The 23,228-nt window shown below is 47.7% G+C and overlaps 2 protein-coding genes across 17 annotated transcripts in view; one reads left to right on the forward strand and one right to left on the reverse strand.

The window, feature by feature from the left end:
• Window positions 1-285: 285 nt before the first annotated feature.
• Window positions 286-5,703, reverse strand: CXXC1 (CXXC finger protein 1). 2 transcript variants are annotated; one of them, XM_030867941.2, is made up of 15 exons: window positions 5,566-5,703; window positions 4,666-4,784; window positions 4,464-4,564; window positions 3,912-4,147; window positions 3,645-3,821; window positions 3,206-3,232; window positions 2,884-3,129; window positions 2,609-2,716; window positions 2,292-2,476; window positions 1,796-2,003; window positions 1,603-1,713; window positions 1,426-1,475; window positions 1,228-1,324; window positions 804-956; window positions 286-722 (listed from the first exon to the last, which is right to left on the reverse strand). In XM_030867941.2, exons 1-15 carry the CDS (start codon window positions 5,566-5,568, stop codon window positions 576-578), a joined length of 1,968 nt encoding a protein of 655 aa, XP_030723801.2. In that variant the 5' UTR covers window positions 5,569-5,703; the 3' UTR covers window positions 286-575. The 2 variants fall into 2 exon arrangements, with proteins under 2 accessions (XP_030723801.2, XP_069903127.1); XM_070047026.1 differs by lacking the exon at window positions 3,206-3,232.
• Window positions 5,704-20,206: 14,503 nt separating this feature from the next.
• The window catches only part of SKA1 (spindle and kinetochore associated complex subunit 1), a 40,887-nt gene continuing 37,865 nt past the window's right edge, over window positions 20,207-23,228 (forward strand). For 9 of the 15 annotated variants that reach the window (XM_060310816.2, XM_060310819.2, XM_060310817.2 and 6 more), the window contains exon 1: window positions 20,207-20,444. The gene's annotated coding sequence lies outside the window, so the exon portion shown is untranslated. Of the gene's footprint in view, window positions 20,559-23,228 lie in introns of all 15 variants that reach the window. The other 6 variants (XM_060310821.2, XM_060310822.2, XM_060310823.2 and 3 more) reach the window with 2 other exon arrangements.

Genomic DNA, 23,228 nt, shown 5'->3' on the forward strand with positions numbered 1-23,228 from the left:
GCTCACACAGGAATGATGAATCAGCCATACACAGACTGACTGTATACCCACTGTCACACAATGAGAGGACAGGCTGACAGTGTAGGTCCCTGGACTCTCCCTCAGCACCTCATATCCCCACAGACCAAGGCGGAGCCTGCAGAGCACAGAGTGGGCGCCGACTGGGTATGTGCAGCCTACACCTGTACTGCAGCCTCTCCAGAGTACAGGTGTGCCACTCTACTCTAGGGGCGCAGGAAAGCAGTTGCAATGGAAAAAAAACTTGGAGACCGTCCATAGTTAGCTTTCTTGGTTCATCAAAATTTTATTAACAAAACCAGAGTGGGGGAGGCAAAGGTGCGGAGACTCCGCAAGCCCTCCCAGGCACAGAGAACAGAGAGACAGAAGAACAGACAAGGATGTGAGGAAGTTCTGAGGCCCTGTGGTAAGGGCAAACAGATGGTCAAACGGTGCACGGGCACAGGCAGAAACTCAGGGACCGTGGGAGGAACATGAATGGCAGACCAGACAAATGGGGGCTCCGGGGCCGCTCCCGCCCGCGCCGCAGGGTGGGAGGGCATCTGGACCGCTGGGGCTCAGCGGTCGGCGCTGGAGCGCAGGTCGGTCGTGAGCGGGTCGTGCTGGATGGTTTGGTGCAGCATCAGGGCCAGTAAGCCCGCCCGGTTGGTCATGGCAGTGCGGACATTGCGCTCTTGCTCAAACAGCTCGTCCAGCTTGTACCACTGCCGGGGGAGCAGGGGGAGCCGTGACAAGGGGATCCCCGAGCCACCCCCCCTCCCCCCGCATCCGCCGCCGAGACCTACCACGCGCACGCGCTCCAGGTCCACCTCGGCACGCCGCAGCTTCTCCCAGCAGTAGTGGCGGTTGCACTGGCGCTTGGGCAGGCGGCAGAACTCACCCGTGAGCTCAAAGACGTCACGTACAAGGGGGCACCCGCATACCTCGTCAGCTGGCACCTGCGGGGAGACCGGGGTGGGCGTGAGTGCGGAGCGGCGAGGCCGGGAGGAGGACAGGAGTGGGGGCCGGGGGGTGGGAAGGAAAGGCGAGGTGGGGGGAGTAGGAGGGGATGCAACAGGGAAAGGAGAGGCACGGAGGGCGAGGAGGCAGGGCAAGTGGGGGCTGTGGAAGTGGGCCGGCAGGAAGAAGGGAAGCGGGAGAGGGAGGAAGGAAGTGTGGCCCGGGGGGAAGGGGGGGGACAGAATGGGGAAAGCTGAGGGAAAAGCTTACTTTGGGGTCCCGTGAGTGCTCGGGGCACAGCACCTGGAGCCGCTTGCAGTATGTCTTGCTCTGAGGATTGTAGACGTCGCAGAAGAGTCGTGTGGCCCTGGGGGTGTGGAGCAGAGAAGGTAACAGAGAAGGTAGCAGAGGAAGCGGAGGGTGGCGCCCAGGCCCGGCCCCGCTAACCCTCGCAGTGCCCACACTCACCCCTCGATGCGGGTCGGGTACATGGACCCAAAGGACGTCTGGCTTTCGTACTGGAGGGGTGAGCACAAACGGAGGGACTGTGGATGTGCGCCGCGTGCCCTCGCGAGACGGCACCCCCGCCCCCAGGGACCCAGGGATGTCCCCACACCGTCCACCCCCTCAGGCCGACACCCTGACCTTGGCGTAACAGCGCTCCATGTGGCGCAAGGCAACACGTGGGTTGATGGGGTGCCCGCAGGAGACACAGAAGATTTGCAGGTCCGTGTCATCGCTGTCACCCTCATTGCTCTGAATGGGGTGGAGGAGACGATGAGGCCAGGCGGGAGCAGGTACTGGGCCCTGCGCCGCTGCTGCACCCGTGCCCGCTCACCTCCTCGTCCTCGCGCACAGCCTGCTGTTTGGCCCGCAGGATAATGGCCTCGAGCTCGTGGAATCGGCGCTCCATTTCCTGAAGGCGGGTGCGGGCGCTCTGCTGCTCCCGGCGGATGCGTTCGAGCAGCTTCTTGCCGTGCTCCTCAGCAATGCAGGGGCTCTGCTGCCACTGCTGGATGCGCTGGGGGAGGATCTCGTAGATGCGGCTGCAGGGAGGCAGTGAATTGGGTGAGCAGAGAAGGAGGCAAGGCAGTAAGGTGAGCAGTGTGATCCAAGGGCGCAGAGCAGATGGGTGACTCAGTGGTGAAAGGTAAGGAACCAGGTGACTGAAGGGCAGATGACTGGGCGGACAGACAGACGGATGCGGGAGCAGGTGGATGGCCCGGTGGGTGCTGGGTGACTGAATGGTGACTGACTGGCAGACACACAGGGGGCTTTGGCCATGCCCCACCCTGTACTCCCTGGCTCCCCTGAACCCTCCAGCAATGACTCACTTGGCTGCCAGCTTCATGCCGCAGTCGTCTGAGCAATACTTGGAGCCGGGCTGGGCAGCGCGCACACAGCCAGGGCCCAGGCACTGCGGCAGCAACGCAGGGTCCTTGGCGTCAGCGCGCTCCGGGTGTTTCCATTTGTCCTTGTGCTTCTGCTTCTGCCGATGCCGCTTGTATCTTTCTTCCTTCTGTGGGACAAGATGGGCCAGGGCAGGGCGCAGCTGAAGTCAGCCCCGCACCCCTGTTTCCCCCTGCACCCCAGCCCTTCAGCCCCTGACCTTCGCCCTCCCTCCCCACACCCACTGCACCCTCTCGGTCACCTTCTTCTCAGACTTCTTCTCCCGACGCTTCACGTGCTTCACTTTCACCGCCCTCTTCCGCAGCGCAGGGTCCAGGAACGGGGACTCCTCCGTGTCACTCATCCAGGGCTGCAAATGAGGCACACGCTGATTCGCCTGCTCCACTCGTGACTTCCCTACCACCTGCTCGGTCCCCACGTCAGTATTCCATACCCTCTGCCTCCTCTCTCCTCATCACGGACACTCTCTGCTTCTGTAACCACTACCCTTCCACATGGGACGCTCTGTCTGCTCACCAGGCCATGGTCATCAAAGGCCCCTGCACAGAAGTCCTGGTACAGGTCAGGGTCCAGTGGGAGGTCCTCGTCCGAGAGTGGCTCGGGTGTAGCCGTAGCCTCGGGCAGCTCCTTGACTGCTGCTGCTGCCACTGCCCCCTCGTCCTCGCGGATGCGCCCCAGCTTCTGCGACGGCTGTGGCTGCTGCTGGGTGGGCAGTGGCCGGCGAGGCCTTGACAGGGACTCTGAGGGCATCACCGGCGAGAGCTGCAGGGCAGAATCTCAGGACTGGCCCTGACCGCCCTGCCCGCAGGCCCCGCCCGCCCTGGGGGGCTGGACTCACCGAGGAAGGGAAGTACTTGTACGATTCCTGTGCCGGCAGGAGGAAGGCCCAGGTCAGCCCCAGGTGGATGGAGGGGGCCCTGCCCTAGCCCTTCCCACAAGTGCCCGACTCCACCAACGAGCCCCGCCTCGCCTCCCTAGACACACCAGCGCCCCCCGCCCCCCATCGCCAGGACATGCTCGGCCCTGCCCCAGCTGCGCTGACACGTCTGACCACCTAGGAACGCCTGGCCCTACCCTGCGCATCTGGGGTTGCGGACTCCCCTGCTAGCCCAGCACATCTGGTCACGACCCACTCGTCTGAACCAGCCAGGTCCCTCCCCACCTGTCCGTATGCGATTAGGCCCCACCTCACCCGGCCCACCCATCCTAGCCTCAATCAGCTCTTCCCAGACATCCTGGCCCCCCACCTGACCCTGCCCAGCTCTGCCCATGCTCACCCGGGCCCGAAGCTGGCACTGACGCAGCCGGCACTTCTGCCGGATCTTGTTGGGGCCCCCAAACTTCTTCATGTCTCGGCAGAAGTCACAGTGGCCACAGTCCTCGGTGCGCCGGCAGGCCTCACACTCACCACACATACGGGCTGACCGTTTGATCTGCTGCTGCTGCTGGTGATGCTAGCAAGAGGCGCCCGCAACACAGCTCAGGAACCGAGCAAGGCCTGAGATGGGATCACCTCCCCTAACCCAGCCATTGCGGCCACTCACCTGGCTGGGTGTGGCCACCAGGGGCTGTGGAGAGGATTTGTGGGGCGAAGCAGAGCCCCGAGCAAGCATGGCCCCAACCCCTGTCCCTGACCCCGCCCGGCGCTGCAGGTCCAGATCCGGGGCAGGTCTCTTGCGCCCTCCACCCTCATCCCGGGGCTCACTGCCGTCTCGCTCAGTGCTGTCCCGCTCCCGTGACTTCTTGTGCCGATAGCGGATCTCCAGCTTGGGGTCCTTCTCTGCGGGGCAGAGGGTGGAGCCAGCGTGGGTTGGCACCAGGGGATGTGGATGGCACCAGAACTCTTTCTTCCTCTTCTCTCCTCTTCGGTCCCACCCGCCTGCTCTGTCTCCCTACTCCAGGGCAGAGCTGTCCCTGCCGGTGGAGCTTTCTATCACAGCTCACGATGGAGCCTCCATTCCGGCTTAGCACTGACCAACAATCACTCTGCCCACAGACGCAGATCACTACTCCCCGTGAGCCACCCTCCCATTAAGGCTTCTCCTTCTCCTCCCTGGCAGCCCCAGCTGCCTGCCCTGTCCACTCCGGCCCCTCACCTCGGCACTCCCGGCAGTACCACTCCCGGATGGCCTTGGCCATCTTCTCAGTGATCCGGATGCAGTCCCCATGAAACCACTCATTGCAGTTGTCACAGCCGCTGCGGAGGATGGGGCGAGTGAGGGAGATGTGAGGGGCCAGACCCATCGGCCTCTCCCCACCCGGCCAGGTGTCCATCCCGCCCACCGCTCCGCGGCTCACATCATGAAGCAGTTGATGTCTGGTTTGCGGCAGATGCAGTAGATGGGCGCGTTTTCCCCGTTCTCTGACTTGCTGTCCTCCCCGGCATCTGGAGGCTCTGGGTCTGAAGCGTCCGCCTCCTGTGGGAGCCCCCAACATGGCTCCTTAGAGAACCCCCATCATGATGCCTCATCCCTCCAGTACAGCTCCATCACGGCTCAAGACAGACCTCAACAGTCTGCCAATAGACTTCCCACCATGGCTCCTCATAAATCTCCCCACCATAGTCCCCACAGACCACCCTCCCACTCACCGCTGACACCCCCTTAGCCTGCTTATAAACCCCCATCACTCCGCCTCTGAACTTCCAATCGCTTTCCCCACTGACACCCCATCATTCTATTCACCCACTGAGCCAGCTGCTGCCCGTTACAGACACCGCATCACTCACCACATTTTGTCCTCGGCATGGCATCTCACAGACCCCCATCACCGGGTCTCAAGACAGCACGGTTCCCCTCAGATCCTCCGTTACTAACCTCACAGACAACCCCGCCCCCCTAGATCCCCCGATACAGACTCATCACGGCTCACTCCAGACTGCCCAATACAACACTTCGCAAACCCCTCATCACTCCGCACAAAGAACCCCCCATTCGGACCCCCAAGAAACTACCACTAAACTTCCATTACGGACCCGCATAATGGCTCATCACATAACTCTCAGACGGTTCACACACGAGTAAAAAAACCTGACCAGCAGACCCCCATCATTCTAAGGCTCGACAGTCCTCCGCCCCATTCTGCCCACTGACTCCAGTTATGGTTCGCCACAAACCCCCATGCGTCTGCCGATGGACACCACCATTTCCAGCCCCACTGACCTCTACCGCCGACTCCCTCCTGGGACCTCGTACTCACCATCTCTCCGCTCCCAGCGCACCCCTTCTCGAACCCCGCCAGCGACCCGCGAGCCTACACAGTCCCTCAGCGTCGTCCCCGGCCGTTGCAAAAGCGCCCACCAGCACTTCCGGTTTTCGTCGCGCCTCCCAGGCACTACTGCGCAGGCCCAGTGCGTCGGCTCCGCGACAAACAAGTCGGTCGCCCGCCTAGAGCTCCGACAGTCTCTCAGGCGCCGCCATCTTGACTACTGAGACCGTACGGCGGCGAGTCCATACATTCTCAGGAAATATGGCCACGCCTGTATTTCTGGACGCCTCCATCTTGGAGTCTGATTCCGTAAGATGGCGTAGTCCGTACGTTCACTGGCAACACATGGCAGCGTGCTAATCGGCTTCCGAGAGGGCGCCGCCATCTTGGCGGTCGATTCCGGCGCCAGCAGCTGGTACTGCCTAGATGTTCACAGGGAAAGGGGCCCGCTTTAGGAACACTACCTGGATTAAGTCGCTCTCATATCACCGTAAAATCATTTTTCCCTTCTGCATGTACTAATCGGCGCCGGCATACTGTGTGCCTTACGCTGGGAAGGAAAGCAGTCCCTTTGTCATATGCCTCCCACATTACCTCTGATTGAAGAAATCTTTGTATATTGGGGGCTGGGGAAGCCAGTCAGGCTTATACCTGATGTGGCCTGAACTTTATGTAAACTGGAACAGCCTGACTTACGGTCTGTCAAATATATGTTGAACATTTGTTTTAACCATTACAGTAAAGCATGCCCACTCTGACAATAGGGGGAAATGCTTCCCTTCCTATGACACCGATGCTAGTATTCCTTGGAAGATAAAGTTCCCGTCCCAGATGCCAAGGTCATGCTCACTCACTGTGTATCCGATAATTTGTAACTATACTTCTCCGTTGAAACCTTGAAGGAATGTACCTCTGTCATGTCTGATATATGTTCTTTGTTCTGACATGGTATAGAACTGCTGAAATGGGCTTCCCTGGTGGCGCAGTGGTTGAGAGTACGCCTGCCGATGCAGGGGACGCGGGTTCGTGTCCCGGTCCGGGAGGATCCCACATGCCGCGGAGCTGCTGGGCCCATGAGCCAAGGCGGCTGGGCCTGCGCGTCCGGAGCCTGTGCTCCGCAACGGGAGGGGCCCGCGTACCGCAAAAAAAAAAAAAAAACTGCTGAAAACCATGCTTCTCTGGAGTGTTTTCTTCCTCGGTGGAGGCTGCACTCCTGGGCCAGTCCTCATCTTGGAGCAAATAAAACTCTCTTATATTCTTTAATATAGATTGTTTATTGATATCTGTGTTGCTACCTCCCACCACTCTTTCCAGCTGTCACACTCCTCCCAGCAGTTCCTTAGCCAGGCCTCGCAAGATGATTCAGCCTCTGGGCCTCTACAGCAGCATTCATCCATCAGAATTAGTCCAGAGCAACAATCGATGGCCATAAATGATGGTGACCTGACCATCTCTGGTGAGAATGGTTGGACCAAAGTAGACTTTGAAATCAGGGACCACCAGCTTCACCAAGTCTTCCTCTGACCACACAATGGGTCTGTCACTTGGGGTGCTTAGCCAATGAACACACCAAGAACTTTCAATTAAAGCAGAAGCATTTATTACTTGTTTATTACTAGCAACAAGTAAGAAGACAGGGAGATAGCTCTCAAAGCACTGTGTCAAAAAAAAAGAAAAAGGTATTTGCCTGCTGGTAAGACTCTGTTCTTCAAATGCAGGGCCCATGGGTTCTATCCCTGGTGGGGGAAATAGGATCCCACATGCCACACGGTGTGGCAAAAAAAAAAAAAAATCACTGTGTCGCTGGGGAGTTTTAAGCCTGGGGAAGGCATGATCATGATAATGAGGCAAAGGTTACTCTAGGTTGCCCAAAACTGCAAGTAAGTAGGTGCTTGGTTACTTTTTCTCACTGTGGTATCTTGTTGACTGGAATGCACTGTAACCTTTTTGGAACATCTGGTGTCTGCAGCTTTCTGCAAATTAATGGCTAGTTTCTTCAAAACAAAGCACACTTTGGTTTAATCCCATCTCATCCTACTGTTGCCTAGCTGACACCCACCGCTACCGGAGCATAGATTTCCTCAATTCCTGGTGATGTCCCCTTTGGTTCTCTTGTTTCATATGTATCTAGTATTCTCTCCTATAAAGTTAATTTTTAAATTCTTTAAAAAAATTATGTTATGTATAATCAAAAATCTGTACAGATCAGAGAGCTAGACATCTCTTCAGGGTAATGCTCTAACCTGGGCAACCATGAAAATCAAGTGGGGTACAAAACGTCAGTACACCTGCCCCCCTCCACACACACACTGGATACGGAAGTTGTGGTCATTATAAATGTCCACATGTCCACGTTCAAAGTCAAAATGACTTTCTTTCCGGTTGAGGAGAAGGGTGTGGGGAAAATGAAAATTTTCACCCTTGGCTGAGAGTTTTTCTGGCTTTCTTGGCTCTGGACATAGTAGCAACTTTTTTGCTATTCGTGGTTTAGACTTGATTTTATTTTCACCTTTCCTAAACATTTTTACTCATGGTCTCTTCCACACTGTCACAGACACCAGGACACAGAGGCTACAACATGGGTACTGTGACCTCCTCCCCAAAGGGGTTTTTAACCCGCTAAACAGAGACCTTCAGATCCAGCATAAGACTTGCCACATTTTTATTTATTAATGTAGAATTAATCTTAATTGGATTGTAACTTATTTTAATTAATTTAATTTTTAATTTAGTTTTTCATTTAATGTATTAAATTAACTTTAGTATAGTTGAATATGTGTTGGTAAGGTACTTAGATAAATTTATTTTATTACCATCAATTAATGAATTTTATATAATTCAATTTTAATTTTATTACAGTTTGATGTAGGAAAATAAGTTTAAGGCAATATAGTTCAAGTTTAATTGAAATTTAATTACTCAAATTAAATTTAATTTAACATAACTGAATTTGGATTTATTAAATTTAATTTGGTTTGAAAAATTTAATATTAATTTAATGTATTAAATTCAATGTCTTGTGTATTTTAAATTTCAATTTAATTTTGGTTTAATTTAGTATATTACATTTTATTTCATATGGTTTAATTTAGTTCATTCAATTTAATTTTACATATTTAAATTTTAATTCAAATTCACCTTAATTCATTAAACTAAAATTTTATTATGTAATTAATTACACTGAGTTAACTAAATTTATAGTCAATTACTATATTTTTGAAATATAATTTATTAAATTAAATATGATTTATTTAATTAAGGAAAAACAGTGACAAAACATAAATTACCCAAATCATGAATGCAAAAGAGCCATCAGTACAGATCCTACAGATATTGACTAGAGAATATTATTCACACATTTATACTGACTTAATGTAATATATTTGACTGCTTAGATAAAATGGACAAATTCCTTGTCTTTAGTAAGACAATTTACCAAAATAACACATGAGGAAATAGAAACTTTGAGTAGCCATATAGATACAAAATTATTTGAGTTTCTGATTAAAAATCATCCCACAGAGAAAACTCCAGGCAAGTCCAGATTACTTCACTAGTAAATTCTGTCAAATATTTAAGGAGGAAAAATAGAGCAATCCTAAATAAAGTCGTTCAGAAAATAGAGTAGGAAGGAATACTCCCCAATTCCTTTTAGGAGTCATTTCCCTAATACCAAACTAGACAAAGACATTACAAGAAAAGAAAATGATAGATCAATATACCCCATGAATATAGATGCTGCAAAATTTGAGGAACAGCCTCCAAGAGACCATCTTTACTTCTCACATCATGGCAGAGTTTAAGGGGCTCCAAGACCATGCTTACTTCTGACACCAATTGCAAGTCTGGGGGTCCCCAACTAATTTGCTAGAAGGACTTGCAGAACTCACTGAAAGTTGTTATATCCACTGTTACCACAGGAAGAAGATACAGATTAAAATCAGTCCTAGGACAGAGTCCGGGAGGGCTCCAAATGCAGAGCTTCCAGTCATCCTCTCCATGAGGAATCATGGACAGGGTTAGCTGCTTCCAGGGACGATGTATGACAATATGCATGGAGAACTGTCTACCAGGGAAGCTCACCTGAGCCTTGGTGTCCAGAATCTTTATTGGGGTTCCATTACATAGGCACTGTTGACTGCCCGCGTGCCTGATCTCAGTTTTTAGCCCCTCAGGAGGTCAAGCTGATACCATGTGACCCAAAGTCCTCCCCCTAAATCACACTGTTAGACTTATGGCCAGCCACAACCCTAAATCACATTGACTGTCGAGTGACTAAAGGTCCGCAGGCAAACAAAGAGACTCCTGTGAGGAACAGCATTGACAGGCTTAGTTAGCTATTACCACCTTAAGCCAAGGAGGGCAAAGGGCAGACCTCTCTCTGGCCAAGGTTAAATTCTTTACTACATAGGTGAAAAAGTCATTAACAAAATATAAGAGAATTGAATCCAGCAATTTATAAAAATGATAACACACCATGAGCAACTGTATTTATGCCATGAATGATCCCAGGAATGCAAGATTGGTTTAAGATTTGAAGTCTCTTGGAGGGATAGTTATACCACGGCACCCTGTTTACCTTCTACATCTCCATACAGGCCAAGTAAGCAAAGCTTAACTGCAGTGTAAATGAGTCTTGGTAGAATGCCCTGCATTCCCCCAAACCAAGGGAGACAAGCAGCCTTAACAGAAATCGCCGAAAGACCATTTTTCATCCACCTTCTCAGTTGCAGTTGACTTCAAGACTTCATTTCACCTCCTCTTTGGATATGGCTGCACGTTATAGAAGCCCTCGGCTTAAGTTTAGAGCTGACTCTTCAGTGAAAGAATGACCACCGTTCTAATTACCCATTCTATGGCTCCTCTGTTTTAGTGTTTTCCATGGGACTAGGGATGCAGGAAATTGATATCATGATGCTTGTGCTTTTGCTAACTGCAATGAACTGTCTGAATGTATTTGGGCTTGTTGTGTCCTAACCAACTGAGTCTATGGAAGCATGGTAAGCAACTGAACAGCTCTAGTAGTGATTCATGTAACCTCATTAACCACCACACTAGTGCTTAAGGAACGCTTGTCCACTTGACAGTTTGGGGCAGGGAACACTAAGGCTCCCTGGGATCCAGTCACAAATGCTCTTGCCTAAGTGGTGGGTGATGGGGGATTAAGTGTCCCCCATTGTCCAACCTGTTAATGAATGTTTACAGCCTGGGCAGCAAGAAGTAGGATTGAAAGAAGTCACCTGACTGGTGCTTTGGTGGTTGTTCACTCACCGCCAGTGCAAGAGAAGAAAGCAATGTCATCAGGATAATGGGAGAGCAGACCCTGCTGCCTAGGTCAAAAGGCAGTGTAGGCTATGGGTAGTGAATTAGGGGATTGAAAAACTGAACATAAATAATGTCTGCAATGAGGATATAGAGCTTTGGGTAGACTAAGAATGTTATGAGTTTGTATGCTTAGCATGAGCGGGCAGCTGCAAGAAGCTTCACGTATATGCACAGCCTTGCTTACTGGTGCTGAGCTACTCTCTCCCTCCCTGATCTCTGCTTTACTCTGACCTTAGCTGCTTTAAAAGAAAAAATGTCAAGTAAACTGGGGAATTCCGGGTAGAGGAAGGACTCAAATTTTTACTGAGTTGGATTTGTTGGATACAGGTGCCCAAGTCATCATCCTACCATGGTGGATGGGGGTGGGTGGTGGTTGAGGCACAGGGGTAGCTGATTGTACCAAGGCCTGCAGGACTAAGCTGTGGCATGTGAGGAGGAAGAAAGAGCAAGCCTCGGAACCCAGGTGCTCTCCAGACACTGGGAGATACACAGAGGTGGAGGACGCATCCAGTGGGCAAGGAGCCAAAGCATAAAAAAGGCTCCCCAGTTGCTCCAGCCAACCTCTACAGCCTAGCCTCCACCATCCTTCAGCAATCCTCAGGCTCTCAGCCAGAATGTAACATGATCTCCTGATAGAATTTGGGCAAAACTTACAGTGAAAAGGGGAAAAAATATTAAAGTTACCATATAGGTGAGGGCCCTGGGACAATTAATCTACTGTTGCTATAGCTTCCTCTGCCAAATATATAATAAAATTGATGTGTTATAGGCTTGAACTATAAATGCTCATAAACTTCCAGGAAACATTCCCCTCTTTGGGGTAGAGCTAAAGGTAGAGAAGTATTATGGGACAAATTCCCCTGCCGTTGGCACCAGTGCAAGGTCAGGATATAGCACAAGTGCTTCTATCCCGATTCCAAAGATTTCTCTTAATAGATGATAACCTGTTGTTTGGCAAATCAAAGTCTCAGTGTCAAGAAAGTCTCACTTTTGGGCTTCCCTGGTGGCGCAGTGGTTGAGAGTCCGCCTGCCGATGCAGGGGACACGGGTTCGTGCCCCGGTCCGGGAGGCTCCCGCGTGCCGCGGAGTGGCTGGGCCCGTGAGCCATGGCCGCTGAACCTGCGCGTCCGGAGCCTGTGCTCCGCAACGGGAGAGGCCAAAATAGCGAGAGGTCTGCGTACCGCAAAAAAGAAAAGAAAAGAAAAGAAAGTCTCACTTTTGCATGAAAATCTGGCAACTATGCTACAGCTGCTGTTAAAGCTGTCAGCTATGTAGAATCAAAAGCAGATGTCGTCACTGTGCTCCATGGGAAGAACTCAAAAGGCATTTTCATAGTTGCAACCAGTACTTCCCTTCAGGAACTCGTTTTGTTTTGCTTTGTTTACTGATTCTTGGGCTGTTTGGTCTGCCACTTAAGAGTACAGACTGGCAGAGTAAGACACTCTTCTCTGGGGCCATGAACAAACTGCAGCTGCTAATCAGACCTTCTGGTCACTCATGTAGATGCTCACAGTAAGGGATTATTATCAGATGAGATTGACTGTAATCAAGCTGCTGATCAAACTGCACTGCTCAGATCACCACCAGACACTGCAGTGCATCCACCATCTGGGATGGGCACAAAGAAAAAGACTTTGGCCCCATCTGCTCCTGATGGATTGACTACATAGAACTCTTGACTCGCTTTTAGGGATACCAAGGATGACCCACCACTCCTGACACTTTTCAGCTGACAGTGAGATTCCAGTCTAATCAGCCAACTCTAGCCATACCATTTGGCCCAAGAATTAGTTGGAACCCTCATACATTGGTGGGAGTGTAATACGGTGCAGCTGCTTTGGAAAAGATTTTGGCAGTTCCTTCAAAAGTTCAACGTAGAACTACCATTTGATCTGGCAATTCCACTCATCCAAGATAGTTAATTATCCAAGATAATTAAAAATGTACGTCCAGGGCTTCCCTGGTGGCGCAGTGGTTGAGAGTCTGCCTGCCGATGCAGGGGACGCAGGTTCGCGTCCCAGTCCAGGAGGATCCCACATGCCGCGGAGCGGCTGGGCCCGTGGGCCATGGCCTCTGAGCCTGCGCGTCCAGAGCCTGTGCTCCGCAACGGGAGAGACCACAACAGTGAGAGGCCCGCGTACCGCAAAAAAAAAAAAAAAAAAAAAAATGTACGTCCATACAAAAACTTGTAGATGAATGTTCATAGCAACAAATAACCAAAAAGTGGGAACAATCGAAATGTCCATCAACTGATGAATAGACAAACAAAATGTATTATAGCTCTACAATGTAATATTATACCATTACATAAAAGAATGAAGTACTCATACACCATGCTATCAATACGACATGCACGGACCTTGAAAACATTGCTAAATAAAAGAAGCAAACACAAATGGTCACATATTGTATGATTCCATTTATATGAAATGTCCAGAATAGGCAAATCTATAGAGACATAAAGTAAACATCTTTGTTTTGTTGCCAGTCTTGAGGGAAAGTATTCAGTATTTTCCTATTAAGTATGATGTTAGCCGTGGGGTTTTTTGTAGATGCCTTTTATCAGGTTGAGGAAGTTCCCTACTATTCCTAATGTGTTGAGTGTTTTGTTTTTGAATCATGAAGGGCTGTTGAATTTTGTCAAATGCTTTTCTGTGGCTGTTGAGAAGATTAATATTCTATAAGTATTGATTTATAAAGATTAATTTTTTATGTTAAGCCATGCTTGCATTCCTGGGATACAACCCACTTGATCATTGTGTATGATCTTTTTTATATGTTGCTGGATTTGATTTGCCAGTAATTTATTGAGGATATTGTGTTTTATATTCATAAGAAATCTTGATCTATAGCTTTATTTTCTTGTGATATTTTTGTCTGGTTTTGGTGCCAGAGTAATACTAGCCTCTTTTGATAAGTTGGAACTGTTACCTCCTCTTGTATTTTTTTTTGAAGAGTTTGTGAAGAATTGACATTACTTAATCCTTAAACATTTGGTAGAATTCACCAGTGGAGTCATGTGGGCTGGGCTATTCTTTGTGAGAAGTTTTAAAAATTGCTAAGTCTCTTTGCTTGTTATAGGTCTACTCAGATTTTCTATTTCTGTTATAGTCATTTTTGGTAGTTTGTGTCTTTCTAGGAATTTGTCCATTTCAACTGAATTATCTAATTTATTGGCAATGATTTATACTATTTTTTAAAATAATCATTTACTTCCGTAACATTGCTATTTCGCTTCTGATTTTAGTAATTTGAATCACTTTTCTCGTGGTCATTCTAGCTAATTTGTCATTAAAGAACTCTTTTCATGGGAATTCCCTGGCGGTCCAGTGGTTAGGACCCCACGCTCTCACTGCCAAGGGCCTGGGTGCGATCCCTGGCTGGGGAACTAAGATCCCACAAGCCGTGTGGTGAAAAAAAAACAACAAATCTTTTCAAAGACATAGCTCTTTGATTTTGCATCTTTATTAATTTACACTTTAATCTTTATTATCCTTCCTTCTGATCACTATGGGTTTAATTTGCTTTCCTTTTTCGATTTATTTTAATCTGAAAATCTACATTGTTGATTTGAGTGTAATGGACTCTAAAAAGAAAAACTATATACGTGGGCAATCAAAACTCAGTTTCCAGTAAAGCACACAATAAGATAGGCAGTAATGTGGAAATTCTAGGAAGCACGCCTCCAATTTGATAGAATGCTCAGCCTCATGGTTGGATAGGGGAATAAAAGACCCAAGCTGGCTCTAAGAGACCCAAACCACATTACTAACTCACTCTTCTTTTACTTTCCATGCTTACCCCTGGGAAACTGGGCTACTGGAATTTAACCGTGGCAAATAAGAGCAAGGTGTGGGTGAGGACTCAGATCTGGTGCTTCCTTTACCAGTTGGCTATGTTGTCCGAATGTGAGCAGTTGTGGGTATTGTTGACAATGATCATGCTTATGAAAGCTCTAATTTTATCATTGGCAACAAATGCCATCAACTGTTTTATTTGAAGTGATGGTCTCACTACTGTAGATTGTTTATTGATTGTTTGCCTCTGACAGTTTTGAAAGCAGGAAGTGTGAGTCCACTAACTTGTTATTCTTTTAAAATATTGTTTTGGCTATTCTGAGTTCCTTAAATTTCCATACAAATTTTATGATCAGCTTGTTTAATTTTTCAAAGAAGTGAGCTGGGATTTTGATAGGGGTTGTGTTGAATCTGTAGATCAATTTGGGGCAGTACTATCATAGTAACAATATTAAGTTTTTCCATCTAGAAACATGGGATGTCATTCTTTCCCCTTAACGTGAGCCCTGACTGCAGGTCCAGCTGGGCTAGTCTGGGCCCAGGAATTGGAGGCAGCTGGACAACTTTCTAGGGTCTAGGACCCAGGTCATTAACTCCCTTCTTTCCCCTTTCCCTTCCCATGTCCAGCTCCCTGCCCCCCAACTCCTCAATTGCCAGGGTTGCCAAGTAGGGAGTGTCAGGCCTTTCACCCCCCTGTGCCCCAGAAAGCCAAAACGTTATCTTTACATTTTCAGAGCCCCTGGTACGTCAGCCGCCGCCACACTGGCAGGATGTCACAAATTGCAGCGACCAGTGAAGAGTGCTTCAAAGTTCGGCGTCCTGGTTGCCCCGGGCTACCAGCTCCAAGAGGACAGTGTGTGGCGCTGTGTCTGCGTCTGGCCGGAAATGGGCAGCGTGACCATGGGAACCTAGAACGCCGAGACCAGGTACTTGCTCTTGGCTCGAGGCTTCGAGATTCTCTCCTCCACCTCTCTGGATATTTTCGGGGTTCTGCCCGGAAGGCAAACCATGTTCTAGTACGTCTTTCCCCTTGGCAAAGTCGAAGGTCTAAATACAACTCCAATTTATACAACTAATTGTATCTTATAATAGGTATAAAGGTTTGGTTAGATCGCACCTGGTACCATGAGTGCACAGTTCGGGCTTTCTTAGCACGTCGGGAAGATTTGTGTTATTTTGTTGTTTATTGTACTGGCTTAAAATGGGGGTGGGCGGGCAGGAGTGCCCCTCCCGGATCAGGCGGAGGAGAGCGAAGGTCGTGGTAGCATCCCTTCCCCGCCTCCCACAGCAGCCGCGGCTCCGCCCCCCGCCGGGTCCCCTCCGCTCCCTGCGGGTGCCTCGGCTTTGGCATCGGCGGGAGGGGCCCCAACCGGAGACCTCGGGCACTCCAAGAGCTCCACAACCCGCCAGGGAGCCCCGGAAGTCGAGTCCCGCGTGAGGTCCGTCCGCCCTCTGCAGGTTTGTCCAACGTCTGAAACCGCTCCTGGGAGGATGGGTCTTCATATTGGAAATCCTGCATCCCCCGGCGATCAGCGCGTACCTGGAGCTGGAGGGGCCTCGGCTCAGCGACAGGAGGCCCGGGCTGTGCCCGAGCCCGGCACTCTCCTGGGGAGACTCTTCCAGACACTACCCACCGGCAGGGTAGCTCTCAGCCGAGCCCCGGGGACCGGGTGGAGGCCGGGCGTCTTCCTGGCCGGGTCTGCAGCCGGCCCCCGGGCGCCCTTCACTCTTACGGAGAAACCCATGTCGACATAACGGAGAGTTTAACTGAGCTACTACTCCTGGGTATTGCTGCCTCCTCATCCATTTTGTTTGGCCAAGTGGTTTGCAGGGACCTTAAACTGACACTAGCCCCCTCATGCAAGCGCACACCCTCCATGGCAGCCACAGAGTCACAGGCAAACAGAAGTTCCTGGTATGCCTTCCCCAACAGCTCTTTTGATCAACAGTCTCCCCCGCTTCCCAGCGCCTGTATGCCTTATGCACCCCTTAGATAGAACTCCTGCGGCTTACCAAAATTCTGGTTTGAATTGACCTATCGGATCCTAGCCTGGGAAGCCCAAAGCACTCCACCCAGGGACCCTAGCAAGGGCATGTGCCCCCGTGTCCTGCCTTCTTGCACTCTGCCTTGACCTGACAGCTGCTGTAGAGATGAAGTGTACTTTCTCCAGGACCTGTGAGTAATAAACTTCTCTAATTATTCTTGTGGTCCTGTTGTCACCAACCTGCACCCTGTGCCTCACTTAACAAATGTTAATTTAACAAAGTCACAAGACAGTGCCACTCTCACCCCCCTCAAGGACTCACCCCTCTGCCGCTGCCTAGGGAGAGCCAGATCACAGAGCCCTGGCCCAACCAGTTCAGATCCAGCGACAGGCGGCATGAAGAGCATGTGGCTTGGGAACTGGGTTGACCTCAGTAAGCCAGGAAGTGCATCACTGGTCCCTGGGGACCGTGACACAAGGAGAAGCAGGAGTCAGAAAACCTGCATCACTGGCTGGCTGGAGTTTGCAGCCCATCAGGGATAGGTGTCACCTGGACAGGGGACGTGAGGCTGCTTCCTTGGGTATCTGACTGCGTTTGTCAGCCTCCATCCTCCCTACCTTCTGTGGGCCATGAGTACTAGGATAGAAAGAGGAATCTCATCAGCAGTGGGAGATCTGCTGGAGGCCGCTGTGTGATAATTGTTATTCTCTCCCAGGCACCACCTTTCACGCCACAACTGAATTAAAAGTTACTATCACCACTTGCCAGATTGTCTTTTTTTTCTAGTATTGTGATATGACTTTGTTTCCCTCCTGTGTCCCCGACTGACCCTTTTCTTCTCTTGATGATTTAGGAAGATAAAACAAATGTTTGCAAGTTTCAGAATGTTTATGGTAGGCTACCATGTTATGTCTCTGCTTTGCGCTGTTTTAAAAAGTGTAATTGTCCCAACATTCTTTTGATCTCAAGCATAACAGGGAATTGTGTGAAAACAAAACAAAGAACAAAAAAAAAATTCTTGTAATTTCTTTGAAATAGTTTGGAACAGTTTTTACTGTTTTATCTTAATATAGATAGTGTTTTTGTTTGCATTTCAAAAAACAAATGTAGCTATAAAACATTGTATTGTTTATTCTTAAATGTATTATGTAATCTTTATGAATTTACAATATATGTGCTTATATTTGCTCATTAAATAAGGATTTTTTGAAAAATCATTTGTAATACTACAAAGAAGAATGGCAAATACAAAGGTTACTGTTTTCATTTCATAAATATTTTCCTTTGATCTGACAAAAACGGGAGAGGAGGGAAGTCACTGACTTTTTTTCTACCATTATAGTATTTTAAGATTAGTTACAACTCTTCCTTGATAAGGTAACTGTTTTTAATCTCAGCATTGTACAAGCAACTTCTTCAATCCATCAGGAAGAATCTTTGGGCCAGACCCTTCCTTTTAGGGTGTTTGGAACTCCTTTGTTGCAACATGTTAATAATTATACTATTTATAATTTCATCTTTACCAAAATGTCATATAAAAGGAAACTTTTTACATGGGCCTGTTTCACTTGGATTAATACTTTTGAAATCCATCCAAGTTGTTGCATGTATCAATAGTTCCTTCTTTTTAATTGTGTTAGTATTCTTTGTATGAATGTACCATATTTTATCTATCTACTGAAAGGCATTTAGGTTGTTTTCAGGTTTTGGTGGTTATGAATAAACTTGCTATAAATATTTGCATACAATTTTTTACGTGAACATAAATTTTCATTTTTCTTGAGTAAATACCTACTTGGGATTGTAGGGTGATTTGGTAAGTTTTTTAAAACTGCCAACTTTTCCAGAGTGGCTGTACCAGTCTCATGAGCAATGTATTTTATTTATCTCATTGTTTTTTGGAAAACATCTTTATTAAGATATAATTCACATGTCATAAAATTTACCTGTTTACAGTGTACAATTCAATGTTTTTTTTGTATATTCACAGTTGTACAACGATTACCAAAATCAATTTAGAACATTTTCATCACCTCAAAAAAGGAACTCTGTACCCATTAACAGACATTCCCCACTTCCCTTCAACCTCTCCATCCCTAAGCACGCACTAATTTACTTTTTGTTTCTATAGATTTGCTTAGACTGGACATTTCATATTAATGGAATTATACAATATGTAGACTTTTGTGACTGGTTTCTTAGCAAAATTTCAAGGTTCATTCATGTGGTAGCATGTATTAGTACTTCATTCCTTTTTATAGCCAAATAATATTCCATTATTTGGATTACCACATTTTACCACTCATTCGTTGATGGACATTTGGGTTGTTTCCACTTTTTTAGCAGTTATGAACCGTGCTGCTATGAACATTTGTGTACAAGTTTTTACATAGACATATGTTTTCATTACTCTTGGGTATATACCTCGGAATGGAATTGCTGGATCATATGGTAACTCTACCTTTAATCATCTGATGAACTGCAAGGCTGTTTTCCAAAGTGGCTGCATCATTTTACATTCGCACCAGCAATGCATGGGATAATTGTGACCTCCTGTGTCTTCCATCATACTGTACACATTGCAGAATCAATGTGGGGCTAAATCAGTATGTCTGTAATTGCATAAATGCAAATGGAGGGGTTACTAGAGTGTTGTACTGGTTAGGCAGAAACAAAGGAATTTGGGTGCTTATACCAACAATTCTACAGTGCTATGCAGAAATTATCAATATTCTATGGCAAGCAGCATTCCTTCCTCCAGTTTCCAGGTCTGCAGGGTCAGTTCCGCCAAGCATCTCTCAGGGTAGAACCGGTCACATAAAGCAGTCATAGAAGGCTGAGGGACATAGGCATGAAATCCACAGCTCCATCACATACCACAGACCACACTCCAAGAGATGCAGAACTAGTTCCATATCTCAAGCTGGTTAACAGCCAGCTCAGAGCCCAGATCTCCTGCCTCTCAGCCCTGTCTCTTGGGACATAACCTCTCAGCCCTGTCTCTTGGGACATAACCTATCACAAGTGGACAGCATCCCCGACCCCCCTCCCCGATGTACCTTGGACACTGAAGGACATTCAAGACCTCAAATTATGATTTTCCAGAGACATAATTTATATGTTGAGTCTGACTAGTGGGGTATATTTCTTAGGAGTAGGGTACGTAGTGAACTCACCTGCCAAACCGCCCTAGTGAACCAGAGCACAGTCCCCTCTTAACTGGAGCCCTGACTGCGATCCAGTTGGGTGCGCTAGGTTGGGCCTAAGGATGGGGAAAGCCGGAGAAATCTAAGGGTCTCGCACACTCCCGCCAACCCCCGAGATTTACCATGATAACCATTGGGAGTGGGGCCCTACACCTCCCGCTGCAGGACGCCTATCAGCGCCCTGCGCTCAGAGGGGATACTTTCCAAGTAAGAGACCGGAAGCGGCTCTGTCTCCATGGGAACCGAAGACTCCAGGACTCGCGACTTCCTTGAATGGCTGAGTCTGCGCAGTTCTCACCTCACCATTGGTCACGCCCATAGGCTCCGTTCCTCGCTTCCTCTCAGGTTCTGATGGAAAGGTGCAGACGCTCAGGAAATCGATTATGGTAACTACCATAACAGTCCTTTCCCATGAGAAACTCACGATGTAGTTGGAGAGACGATATAAAAGCAAACACTTTCATTAAATTGTTAAAATCGCATCAATAATAAAGGAACGCAAATTTCAGAAAAATATGACCTAGTCTAAACGGATCAAGGAAGATTCCCTGCAGAGGTAATTATTGACTTAAATTTTGAAAGATGATTCGAATTATTCACAGAGGATAAAAAGATTTTGTGGGCCGAAGGATATTCTGGACAGAAGAACGTGATGAACAGAAACTCAGAGGTATCAAAGAGCATGCTTGTACTGGTAGGGTGCGGTTGGAGGCACACAGAAGTGGCAACCTCCAGAAACAGCTGTTCGGGTGGGATTAACTGCTTGGCTAGAGAGGCTGGTTGCTGAGGTAGGCAGGAGCCAGGGCAACCGGTATGTCATACCAAGGAACCTGGGCTTTCCTTTGAAGATGATAGGGAGCCATGAAGGCACTTTTTTCAGGGGGAAAAAAAAAGTGAGTCCTGCCACAATCACCGTGCTCACCCGTGACCATTGTGTATCAGACATTCCTGATCTGGTTCCCCTCCTGTCAGCTGAACTCCAATTCTGACCCTGTTTTCCGTTCTTTTCACTTAAAAATTTTTTTTATTTATTTTATTTAGTTTTGGCTGCATTGGGTCTTCGTTGCTGCCTGAGGGCTTTCTCCAGTTGCGGTGAGCAGGAGCTGCTCTTCCTTGCAGTGCTCAGGCTTCTCATTGCAGTGGCTTCTCTTGTTACGGAGCAGGGTCTCTAGGCGCACGGGCTTCAGTAGTTGTGGCGCAGGGGCTTAGTTGCTCTGCGGCATGTGGGATCTTCTTGGACAAGGGCTCGAACCCATGTCCCCTGCATTGGCAGGCAGATTCTTAACCACTGTGCCACCAGAGAAGTCCCTGACCCTGTTTTTCTAATCAATAACAAATCTGAGTGTGATGAGGATATTGTTGTCAATTCCAAATTTGTCATGAACATCTATGCGGCAGGCCAGATGAAAGGGCAGGACCTCCAGGAGCTGGTCAAGAACAGAACAGCACAGTAGATCATGGGCCAGATAATCCAGACATTTCATTTTGGATGATAAATAGCTTAGCAATAGAATGTACAGGGATAGCGGATCCTGTATTGCACTGCCCTGTGGGACATATTCCCCCAGCTGCAGGTAGTGTTGTTAGAAAATTCACCAAGAGGCTTTATTGAGGGTCTAAAACATGCACTGGGAAAAATGTTCATGGAAAACAATGCTAAAAGCAAAATGATTAAAGGCTGGGATATTTAGTTGTATAGAATGATTTACTGATTGGCTGATTAATTGATCTGAGCTGGGTTTTTGTTTTGTTTTTGTTTGTTTGTTTTTTAAATTCAAGGGGGAGGAGGTTAATTACATAGGAAACAGAGGGCAGAATCTAATGGGCAAAGTCCAGGACAATGAGGGGGACGTTGGTCCTTAAGGGGAGGTTGTTTGTTTTTTTGCTATTGAGCTGCATGAGCTGCTTGTAAATTTTGGAGATTAATCCTTTGTCAATTGCTTCATTTGCAAATATTTTCTCCCATTCTGAGGGTTGTCTTTTGGTCTTGTTTATGGTTTCCTTTGCTGTGCAAAAGCTTTTAAGTTTCACTAGGTCCCATTTGTTTATATTTGTTTTTATTTCCACTTCTCTAGGAGGTGGGTCAAAAAAGATCTTGTTGTGATTTATGCCATACAGTGTTCTGCCTATGTTTTCCTCTAAGAGTTTTATAGTGTCTGGTCTTACATTTAGGTCTTTAATCCATTTTGAGTTTATTTTTGTGTATGGTGTTAGGAAGTGTTCTAATATCATTCTTTTACATGTAGCTGTCCAGTTTTCCCAGCACCACTTATTGAAGAGGCTGTCTTTTCTCCATTGTATATTCTTGCCTCCTTTATCAAAAATAAGGTAACCATATGTGCGTGGGTTTATCTCTGGGCTTTCTATCCTGTTCCATTGATCTATATTTCTGTTTTTGTGCCAGTACTATACTGTCTTGATTACTGTAGCTTTGTAGTATAGTCTAAAGTCCAGAAGCCTGATTCCTCCAGCTCCGTTTTCCTTTCTCAAGGTTGCTTTGGCTATTCAGGGTCTTTTGTGTTTCCATACAAATTGTGAAATTTTTTGTTCTAGTTCTGTGAAAAATGCCATTGGTAGTTTGTTAGGGATTGCATTGAATCTGTAGATTGCTTTGGGTAGTATAGTCATTTCACAATGTTGATTCTTCCAATCCAGGAACATGGTATATCTCTCCATCTGTTTGTATCATCTTTGATTTCCTTCATCAGTGTCTTATAGTTTTCTGCATACAGGTCTTTTGTCTCCTTAGGTAGGTTTATTCCTAGGTATTTTATTCTTTTTGTTGCAATGATAAATGGGAGTGCTTCCTTCATTTCTCTTTAGGATCTTTCATCGTTAGTGTATAGGAAAGCAAGAGATTTCTGTGCATTAATTTTGTATCCTGCTACTTCACCACATTCATTGATCAGCTCTAGTAGTTTTCTGGTGACATCTTTAGGATTCTCTATGTATAGTATCATGTCATCTGCAAACAGTGACAGCTTTACTTCTTTCCAATTTGGATTCCTTTTTCTTCTCTGATTGCTGTGGCTAAAACTTCCAAAACTATGTTGAATAATAGTGGTGAGAGTGGACAACCTTGTTTTGTTCCTGATCTTAGAGGAAATGGTTTCAGTTTTCACCATTGAGAACGATGTTGGCTGTGGGTTTGTCATATATGGCCTTTATCATGTTGAGGTAAGTTCCCTCTCTGCCTACTTTCTGGAGGAATTTTATCATAAATGTGTGTTGAATTTTGTGAAAAGCTTTTTTTGCATCTATTGAGATGATCATATGGTTTTTCTCCTTTTTTTTTTTTTTTTTGTGCTACGCGGGCCTCTCACTGTTGTGGTCTCTCCCG

The sequence above is a fragment of the Globicephala melas genome, chromosome 13 (assembly GCF_963455315.2).
Source record: "Globicephala melas chromosome 13, mGloMel1.2, whole genome shotgun sequence".
Taxonomy (NCBI): Eukaryota; Metazoa; Chordata; class Mammalia; order Artiodactyla; family Delphinidae; genus Globicephala; species Globicephala melas.